General features: G+C 36.5%; 1 protein-coding gene across 5 annotated transcripts in view; it reads left to right on the top strand.

The window, feature by feature from the left end:
- LOC113234639 (endophilin-A) overlaps positions 1-11,071 on the top strand; it is a 52,220-nt gene that overhangs the window by 26,927 nt on the left and 14,222 nt on the right. For all 5 annotated transcript variants that reach the window (XM_026470033.1, XM_026470034.1, XM_026470037.1 and 2 more), the window contains exons 3-6: positions 7,812-7,880; positions 8,380-8,596; positions 10,138-10,271; positions 11,003-11,069. In XM_026470033.1, coding sequence (XP_026325818.1) covers positions 7,812-7,880; positions 8,380-8,596; positions 10,138-10,271; positions 11,003-11,069 — 487 coding nt within the window. The remainder of the gene's footprint in view (positions 1-7,811; positions 7,881-8,379; positions 8,597-10,137; positions 10,272-11,002; positions 11,070-11,071) is intronic.

Here is an 11,071-nt window from a genome sequence, read left to right as displayed (position 1 = left end):
TAATAACATGCTACCTATTTCTATAGCAGAAATAAAGAGACATAATACGCATGGGTTACAATTTTTTCTCCCGTTATTGTGCTAAGAGACCGAGACTCAAGTCGCTCGTTTAAATCGAACTTTATATTTCAAATACCAACTCACGTATATTTTTTTAAACTTGTCAACTTGTCATAAAAAAAGAAGTCATACCGTGGTAAGAAACCTGATACTAGTGATAATCATTTAGTGAATAACCACGAAAGTCTTAAAATCTGTTTCTGTTATTGGCTTTTAAAATAAAATTGCTATTTTGTTAAAGGGTTGTTGTCCCTTTCATTATAATCACATAAAAATATCCCCCGAATCATACTATATACTATTATACGATCTATACTACCCGTCAATGCAAACAAGCCGAATTTCCCTTACACGCAAAGCGACATTTTATTTTTTAATCGATTGATTTATTTTCTATAAAATGGTCACCTAGAAATAGTGATAAGTGTCTAAAACTCAATTATGCACACATAACAGCGGATGCTAGCACTATGGCGCCATGAAAGAAAAAAATTGAGAGAACCAATAATCTCCCCGTATATTTGCAAGTAGGTATCTACATAAACTATTAAAATCGGTCAAGGTCAAACCTCGACCCGCGTCCTATATAAGGTGCAATCCTTTTGAAGCTTTTAACGCATGCAGTTAGTTTCCTTGCAGTAATTTTATTTAACGGGAATTCTTACAGTTTTTATTTTTAATAGCCTCGCACTAGGGAAACCCTGTGTCCTGGATACACAAATGACAGCCAAACTCAAGAGAAAAATAAATGCAGACCATACGAATGTTTCTCCCGGCCCGGTAATCAAACCTGGGACCTCTGCGTGCCAGACCATCGTAGTAACCGTAGTAACCGTAAAGGTCACAGAGGCAGTTAAAAAAAAGTAGTTTATGAAAGTAACAGTTTGCTTAGGTAAAGCTATTTAGACAATTTTTTAACAGACTTCAAAAAAGGAGGAAGTTCTCAATTCGACTGATTTTGATGATTCTGTTTTTTTTGTTGGGAACAGGGTACTTCAGTAGTGGTCCCATTTAAATTTGAAGACAATATTCCACCTCTAAGGGTGGCAAAATGGAGGATAAATCCGGTTTCGCGCACTTTCCGGTAGCCGATTTCAATAAAACTTGGCAAGTAGCAATTCCACGAACTTTTGAGGGCGCTTTTTTGGTACTTTGTACTGATTATAGTTAATGCCGTTTTGAAAAGTCCACGAATAAGATTTTCATTAAAAGAAAGCTTCCAATAACGATGAGTAGTGCAGAATTCGGCCAAGGTGAAAACCTCGGCCCGCGCTTTGTCCCTGTGTTCTTTTGTTACCTATAAAATGCACTTTTACGCCTTGTAGAGTATTTTCTACCTTTATTCCCTACGGTTTTATGTTTCCTTTGGATACTCCACTTCCTTTACTGGTATATTTAACGACTATTATATTAGTTTAAAAAACCTATGACAGTTATAGACCCAGTGTTACTCATAGATGATACGTTACATATAAGTAAAGTATAGTTGAATAATACTTAAATATATAATATGTATAAGGTCTACCGGAGACCGATAAGAACAACTTGCCATAAACCTCGGGAGACTGACCGACTTTTAGGGTACGTACCAAAGGAACGAAATCCTGAAAAAGCTCCCCACAGTGGAAGTGTTGGTTCTCGGCGACTTTACCGCCCACGACATTGAGTGGTTAGGATCAGCCGATGTACCGATTATGCAGAGAGATGCTGTTCGTGATTTTGCCGCAGCACGTGACCTCACACAGTTAGTGAACGGTCCAACTAGAATACCCGACATTGAGGGTTATATCTCCAGTTTGCTGGACTTAATGCCAATGTCTCACTCAGACGGCATTCGAGTGAGAAGAAACTCAAAACGTAATAATGCTTAGTTTAATTTATATAAACCGCCATTTTTTGTTTCGTTGTTTTGCAACCATGAAATTAAAAGGATTACAATTTTCGGGACCATGATTAAACGACAAAGATGCTACAGACGCAATTTCATATCATTATCCTTGTACTTAAAAAGTAAAACAATAGTTAATTCAAAGAACGAAGGACACTAGTGCGGTATCTTAGCGATTCAGTATTTGCAATATCGACTTTCTTTATGACTATCTTTATCGACTACGATAAATATGTCATCGGGAGGTTTATCACATATCGCATGCGATATACCGCCATACCTACGCATGCAGTTTTTTTGGAAAACGTAGTTTCATATTTCAGTGTAGTTATCGCGAAAACCTTAACAATCATATTGGTTCAATAAAGTTGCTGGCATACATAACCTACCTGCATTCGCATTAATCTTATTCATCATACCGTCTGTGTTTATTACGACTGTGCTCAAGGGAAACGTACGAATGTGTTAATTATCGTCTTCAGCGACATATTTATAATTAATATAGGCTGCTTCGTGGAGCGCGGGTCAAATTTTGAGACATTTTGGTTCCTGGTATGCACGGTTACAGGGCACATTTCCAGCATAGGCTGACACATGGCGCGATTAGTGACCAGCAAAACTAGGTTTGAGTAGACCTGTTAATACCGAAACTGTACGGCTTGTGTGATTCTTTGTACTCAAAATTTAATTTATACTGTGACAGAAACACCCTGTTAATTTCAAGCTTCTATATCCAAATACAAATCCGGATAAGTATAAACCTCGATTTGCTTTGTACTCTCACCGATCTTCCTTTGTTGTACAAGTAAAATTAGTTTCAGTATTGTATTTAGTAAAAGCCGAACAAGGGCTTTATTTGCGTAGGTATTTCGAAGTCCCATTGTGAAATTTACCCTATAACAATAGAGCTAAATATTGTATGTGGGAATGTGAAAATACCTTGCAAAACAGTGAATAATTTTAGGCAGAGAAAAAAACATGCTCTGTTTGTTTTTTTTCATACATTCTTGTAGCAGGGACGACTAGCTGTCTTCCTTGAAAATCAGCCCGATTTTCATGAATGAATTCCAATACGTTATATATTTGTAAAACCATTTGTGAAGTCCGTTAATGGTTTGCGAAAAAGAATAGGATTGCACGCATCTTACCACCCATTCACTTTTACAGTATCTCGTAAAGGTGGTGCTCATGTGAATGCTAATATTAATGCACGTTCGCTAACAAATAGAATCCTGCCAAAAACAGGATGCCAATGTCGCCGTGTGAACGGGCCGTTACTTGAAAGTTCAGACGATGACTTTTATGCGAGACTGTCAAAGGACAGTTCCGTTTACAAATTAGAAATGTCTTCTTTAACAAGAATTTATTACTTTTTTATGATACCAAGTGACGCGGTGAACAATTTGTGCACCTGGTGGTAAGCGACACGCCTGTCCATATCACTGACAGAGTGCGACTTAGGCTTTAAATCACAAAGATCTGAGGGACACTGCCTCTGCGCCCGTCACCTTTAGACATAAATTGGCAAGTCGCATGTGCTTGTAATTTCACCAGCACCCTTACCCTTCAAAACCGGGATGCAGTTATATATATAATAGTTATAAGAGTTATATGAAATAGGTAAGATACAAGATGACTGTACTTCCCTGGACACCTCTTTCACAAGGAGCTCTACTACTACTGACTAATATTGTTCTATTTCAATTGACACTTTCTTTTTCCTCGAGATATCTGCACCTGTTTGTTATATAGGTATACAACATCGCTGATACCAACATTGTTTTGTGGACTGACTTCCTGTACGCACACCTGGATCCACGGGTTTCAGAATGTACATAAAATTTACATATACTTTTCGTTTCGGCAGTTTTATTTGAACCTTGACCTGTTATTTTTTAACACAATGCCTTTTGTGTTTCGAAAACATATTTTATTGTTCCACTTTTTATTTGAACGTTAAAAAAATATTATCATAACATTATTCAGAGTAACTTAATTGAGGATTTCGAAATGAACCAGAGAATGTAGTAAATACGTTTTTAAAAAATGTAAAAGAAATCTCTACCTCAAAAGTTGGCAATATTATTGAAATCAGTTAACGGAAAGATAAACCGGATTTATCCCCTAATTTGACGCCCTTAGAGATGGAGAATATTTTCTTCAAACTTGACCACTACAAGGTACCCCTTTCCAAAAGAAAAATAATAATCGACATCGGTTCACAATTGTCGGAGCAATCGCGTAACATACACACAAAAAAAGGAATATAGTCAAATTGAGAACATCCTCCTTTTTAGAAGTCGCTTAAAATTTAAAACAAACCTATGTATTTTTTTCTACCCAGGATGCTCCGAGATGCGATTAAATTAAAAACATCCTACTAATTTCAACAGTAGAGGTGGTTTCTTCGTGCCACTAGCTTGGAAAAAATCCCAAGTAGACAAAAAGGCTAAATTTGATTTAGTAAAACATACAGATTGTTAAAATATTTTGCAAATCGTTTGTAATGGAAATTGAAACATCTTATTTGATAAATTACTAATTTTTGTGTCTATAGTTTAGATTAGGGTCGTATTCATTTACATTAGACGTAACTAGTTCATTAAAAAAAATATATTAAAATAAAAATGACAAATATTTTTACAACTCTCGACCTTATCAGAAAATAAACAACCCAATGTCAGTCTATCTTTTTTATTCCTCTCTTAATAGGCAGCGATTGGCGTTATTTTTCATTTGTGTTAAACAATTTCCGCCCACACCCGCTGACCTTTTGGTTACCTGTTCCAGAGTAATTATAAAGTATTTACGTCCATAATATATCACACGGGTAAGGTGCGTTTATATTTTCAAGTCACTTGAATTAAGATAGTAACATTTTTCCTACTACTTGTGTGAGATCACAACCTACGTTTAAAGGTAATCTTTAACATTTTATTTATGACAACCAAGCGACGGGACGAACGAATTGTGGGCTTGGTGGTAAGCGATACGCCTGTCTATAACGGATGCAGTGCTACTCAGAGCTTTTTTTAAACCACTAAGATCTGATGGACATTGCCACTGTGCCCGTCACCCTGAGACTGTCCCATGTGCCTGTAATTTCACCAGCACCCTGTGACGGTGTGACCTCCTTACACCGTCATCCCACCTTTTTGTATCGCCTCTCTCCATTCGTATCGTATCGTTTTTCTTCTTCTACTCATATTTAATTTAAAATTTTGAATTGTTCCATTTTCCTTCGCATTTTGATTTTATTTTTTATTATTTTGCTTGTTTTAAAAAACAAGCAAAATAAATTGATTACTTAAAAAAATTAAAACTAATTTTTAATCGACTTCAAATATTAAATTGATTGTCCTTCCAATAAAATGAACTTATTATATAACATCTTTTTGTAATAGAAGATCTTATCGATTAACTTATCGATAAGATATCGATAAATTAATGAATGGCAAGACAAATGAAAATGTTCATCATCATATCAGCCGGAAGACGTCCACTGCTGAACATAAGACACTCCCCCAAAGATTTCCAGACAAGCCGATCGGACGCGACGTGCATCCATCGGTTACCCGCCGCCCGTACCAGGTCATCCGTCCATCTAGTAGGGGGCCGTCCCACTGAACGCTTTCCGGTTCGTGGTCTCCATTCAAGAACCTTTCTGCCCCAACGGCTATCAGTTCTCCCAGCTATGTGTCCTGCCCACTCCCACTTCAACTTGCTAATCCTTCGAGCTATGTCGGTGACTCGTTCTTCTACGGATCTCCTCATTTCTGATTGAAAATGTTACTGCTGACAAAATATGGTAAAATCTTATTAATTAGAAGAGGTTTACTTAATGAAGGCTGTGAAATTTTTGTGATTTGTTTATTATTTCTCGGATTTCTAACTCTGCTACTATGCATACTTGGATAGCATCTTAGATGGGATAAACTAGACCACCTTCGTCCTCGAAAGCAACGAACTCATACGTATGACCAACTCCAGGTTTATGTAAAGACAGCGCACTGTTAATTCTTTGCATTATATAGTTTTTGTGTATTACTCGTACTACATATCCGGCGATGTATGTAATTATTTGGTCTCTATATTCGGACATTCTAGACAACGTGCTGCAAAAATTATCGAAATTACAGATACTACTGATAATAGATACTACAAAACTGAAAAAAAAAACAAAACGTTATAACAAAAGAGTTATAGATTTTTTTTATAATATTGCTAAGGTCATAATAATTATCGTCCCTTTGTTTTCAAAATCGATCAGAATCGAGACAGTTTTGCCTAAAGTATACATCACTAAACGTTAAATTTGGCCAAAACAATGTACAAGCGGCCGTAACAGGAAACTGAATTCATTATACAAAAGTGCGTTCGTTCGATATTCATGGCTTATTAACAAAGGATCACAAATATATGTATCGCACCAAATGTTTTTAAAATAAATTATGCATCTTCTGATTACAAAATCACTTGCCCGTGGAAGGAAACGTCCCTGTTTACCCCTTTGCACACATTTATCGTGCTTTTGCAGTTTATAATGGCACAATTATGCATTTTTCGCGTTTTCGACTGGTGTTTGACTACGATAACGGTCGAGCGCGTTCTGAATTGTACCAACGGCAAGTAAGTGAATTTCACTTACTTTGGGCGCGTGAAGTACATACACTTGCGGCGTCTGTCTAGATATATGTCTGTGATAAATCCATATCCCCAACAGATGGAGTATCGACTGTAAAACGTAAGATAGGTAACAGCTTTTTATTGAATTGATTCAGCACATCTTCACAGAACATTATTAAGTAAAGATGACGAACGCAATTAACTTTTACTGCTTTCGAATTAATCTGTGAGTTACTTTTTATGACGCGCTCGTGTATGTTATAAGGCATTGGAGACATCTCCTCAGTGTAAGCAAAGCTAATTTTATGTACGTAGTTAACTTCATTTTGTTTGTTAAGAATGTAAATGTCGGTGGTTCAGTGGGTTCGATTTTATGCACGTGCTAAATGATTTCTAAATTGTGGTTCTGTTGTGAGTGTACTAGGAGTTTAATCCGTAGCTCTGATACTCGTGGTACAGGGATTTGCTGTGGTTATTTGATGTGCCAGATACTTTATTATTATTATTGTCTATAAATCAGTCGGCCTCCTTTTTTGTTGTTGAGAAATTAGCTTGTAAATGAAACAACCCAGCGTTTCTTGTACCAGGAGTATTTCTACGAATTTTCATAGTAGGTCAATTATTTATTACATTGAAGTCACGTTAGAGGAATGAGAAATAATGTGGTATATAATTAGATGGCGTCGTCTGCTGATATGATTGACCAAAGTTTTTTTTTTATAATACTAAGTGACGGGACAAACAAGTCGCGCACCTGGTGACAAGCGACACGCCTGTCCATTACAGTTGCAGTGCCACTGCACCCGTCACTATGAGACATAAGTTGACAAGTCCCATGTGCCTGTAATTTCAGTACCACCCTTACCCTCCCAAACCGGAATGCAGTAATGTTCACATTACTGCATGGCGGCAGAAATAGGTGAGATTTCGTCATACAGTGGTGACGCTCTCCCAACTGAGCTACGGAACGAACTAGCAGACCATACGAATTTCTCCTATGTGCTTGTTCCAGATCTTTGGATTTTGTTTTTTAACGACTTTTTTGCCATATCGCCAACTGTCGGAAGTGTATGAAAGTTTTTCTTGTAATAATTTAATAGTTCTAAAACTATCTATTGTGGTTGTTCTTTCTGGAAAGCTATTAAATGTTCTTATACAGTGCAAGCGTCACCTTAATGCTGGTTTTTCTACAGGTTGTAGTATGTCTGTTTATTAATTTCAAATTTCTTTGTTTCAGTATGTCACAGAAAAGATGGGCGGTGCCGAGGGCACCAAACTGGACCTGGACTTTGTGGAAATGGAAAGAGTATGTATACACGACTACAAACACATTTAGCGTTAAAAACATTAATGAAACCTTCTTCCTTAGTTACCTAAAGCAATAATACTAAAACCTTGTTAGTGGTACGCAGTGTATTGACCAAACAAGTCTGGAAGATAATGTGTATCTCTCTGCATCTATATGTAGTATTACAAAATCGCCGCTTGTTACCGACCAGGCATCTTTCTTTTTACTGCCTCTGTGGCAGACCGGTTACCATACTGGTCTGCCACGCAGAGGTCCCGGGTTCGATTCCCGGGCTGGTAGAAATATTTGTATGACCTACATTTATTTCTCTCGTGAGTTTTCGGTGTACTTTGTGGTTGTCTATGTGTATGACCACGTCATCTGTGATACAGGGTTTCCCCAGAGCCGCTATGAGCGTGTGCGTTATTTTATCATTATTTTTACTTTTTCCAGGGTCCCTTAGTCTGTTCATTACACATAATTGTCCTATTACAATCAATGCATATTTACATTCCAGAAAACAGACGTTACATGCGAGTTAGTAGAAGAATTACAAACGAAAACGAAAGAATTTCTTCAACCAAACCCCACGGCGCGTGCAAAGATGGCTGCCGTAAAGGGCATTAGCAAACTCAGCGGGCAGGCCAAGAGCAATACATACCCTCAGCCTGAGGGAGTGTTGGGAGACTGTATGCTGCACTATGGCAAGAAACTAGGCGAGGATACTGTCTTCTGTAAGTATTGGCCGAGAATGTGAATAATAGTTTTGATATGTCGTATGATGGCCCTTTAGGTCTAACGAATGCTATCCGGATAATCCGTAATTTAAAAATCCAGATTTTCCCGCATTTTTATTCGATTTTGAAATTCGGATTTTAAAAGCTTTGATCGTTATTGAACATGTCAGCCCCATTAGTAAAACGGTACATCAAGAAAACACTTAATAAAATCCAGATAGATAATCAAAATACTACCTCACTAAAAACAAATCTATACAAGATGTATACAAAATCTCCGCGGCACTACATGTTGGCTCCGACAAAACATATTGAATGTACATATTCCAACATTAAATGTACGGACGTTTATAAGCTAATGAAACACTGTTTGTCATAAGTACATCGAGCTATATGTTGAATGGCACTTTTACTATCAGTCATGATTACCACGTTTTGACAAATTAACGTCTCCACATACAACAACGCCTCAGATATTGCATATAACTCTGCCGAAATTATTGTTACACTAGACGTAATTTTAAAACTTGCCCTCTTATTACTTAATGGGTCAAAAAACGCTGCCCCTGTCTTATTACCGCACTTAGAGCCATCAGTAAATATTTTTAACCAACTTGAATACTTTTCTTGCAATTCTAAAATTACATCCATGCGAATAATATCACTATTATAAGTACGTTTAGCATGAGAAATACATCCCAACATTTGAACCTTTTCCAGCTTTTACACGTGCGTTTTAACACTATTGTCATATAAATAACAAGCATAATTAATTCTACTACGAATTAAAGAAATGTATAGCCGACGAAGATGCTTAGGATGAACTCCCCATGAGGCACCAGCTAAGACTTTTAAAATATTAAGAAATCGGTGCGTTTTTTCAAACACGTAATTGATATGCTTACCCCACCTTAATTATCGGTCTAGCCGCACCCCTAAATGTTTAAATGTCTCCTCAGAACGCAACTCTGTTTATATTTCAGAAAAAGAAAATGTTAGATTATTTGTAAACACTTACGTTTTAATTAGACAGTTTTTAGTTCGTGTAATTTTTCTATGTTTAGAATTTTGAGATATTTAATGGCTGATGTTCGTTAATTTTTACCTATCGTCGTTAAAGACGATAAGAAGACAGGAATAAAATAAGAAGACTGACATTCAGAATTGTAATGGCTCATGGTTGAGAAATCCTATGCGTAATTTTGAAGACTAATTATATTATGTATCTATGGATCTCAATTACCTACCGAAGATTAGATTAAAATATGATCAATTTTCTACCAATACATGCCTTTTTTTTTTTCAAGTAAATATATATTTTTTAATTCCTATAGTTTTTCGAAATAAATCTGGATTATCCGGATTCATCGCCAAATCCGTTTTCGAAATCGAGATTTCAAATAATATGATTCGGATGTGCATTCCATATTTAAATCGCTGTGTAAACAAAAACACCTTACCTAATATTTAATATTGTTTGTCGGCACTGTTTGTTTGTGTTGAAACTTGCCTATAACATAAACTTTGAATGTTTCTAGCACAATGCCTGATCGAGATGGGCGAAGCTATGAAGCAGATGGCGGACGTGAAGTACTCGCTGGATGACAACATCAAGCAAAGCTTCCTCGAACCCCTACACCATCTGCAAACGAAAGACCTTAAGGAGGTTATGGTGAGTTTACGCTAAGTCTTAATGCTCACTTCATAATTGATCGAATGAGTCCCCGTTCGGCGTCCTGCAGATTGTCATCAGTCTCCCACATCCTACAGAACATGGCCTTGCTATTGTACATACGAGTATCTTATTTTTATTCCATTAATAAATGAACGAAATTATAAATCGTCGCCTTACTTTCTCAAACTCGTATTTTAAAACGTAAAGTTCCTGAAATGCAAAAAATGGATTGTATGTACAAATTTTGCAGGCTGATTTCACTAATCATTTCTATCATATTCACACACTGGCATTTACCTAGGTATTCTTAAAGTAATGCATCCAAATTAACCACCTTGACAAGAAACTTTAAAATAAATAGAAATTTTTACCATCTCTGGAATTAATCACTGTTTAAAATTTGAAATTCTGAAATTTATTTTTGCTCAGCGTTATGCTTTTACAGTCGCCGAGGGTTACTTGTTTGAAAAAGCGTTTCTCTCTGGCAAAATAAAAAACTGTAATTTGAGAAGTAATATTTTTATAATGTTAATAGAGTAAGTACTACAATTGTTTTTCATAGAAGTTGGCTGGCTTGGCAATTATTTCAATGTAATTGAAATTAAGATAAAAGTAATGGTTAATTGTAACAGGAAAGATGTTCACGTATCGTATACAGACTTTTTAAACTCATTTCACAGTTTCGTGCTCTATCTAAATTGCTAATCTGCTTCTTTTCTTTTTTACAGCATCACCGAAAGAAACTACAGGGACGTAGACTCGATTTTGACTGCAAACGACGTAGACAAGCAAAAGGT

Source organism: Hyposmocoma kahamanoa, unplaced genomic scaffold (genome assembly GCF_003589595.1).
Source record: "Hyposmocoma kahamanoa isolate Upper Pololo Valley unplaced genomic scaffold, ASM358959v1 86, whole genome shotgun sequence".
Taxonomy (NCBI): domain Eukaryota; kingdom Metazoa; phylum Arthropoda; class Insecta; order Lepidoptera; family Cosmopterigidae; genus Hyposmocoma; species Hyposmocoma kahamanoa.
Note: the sequence above shows the minus strand (reverse complement) of the source record. Positions and strands in the feature narration are given on the sequence as shown.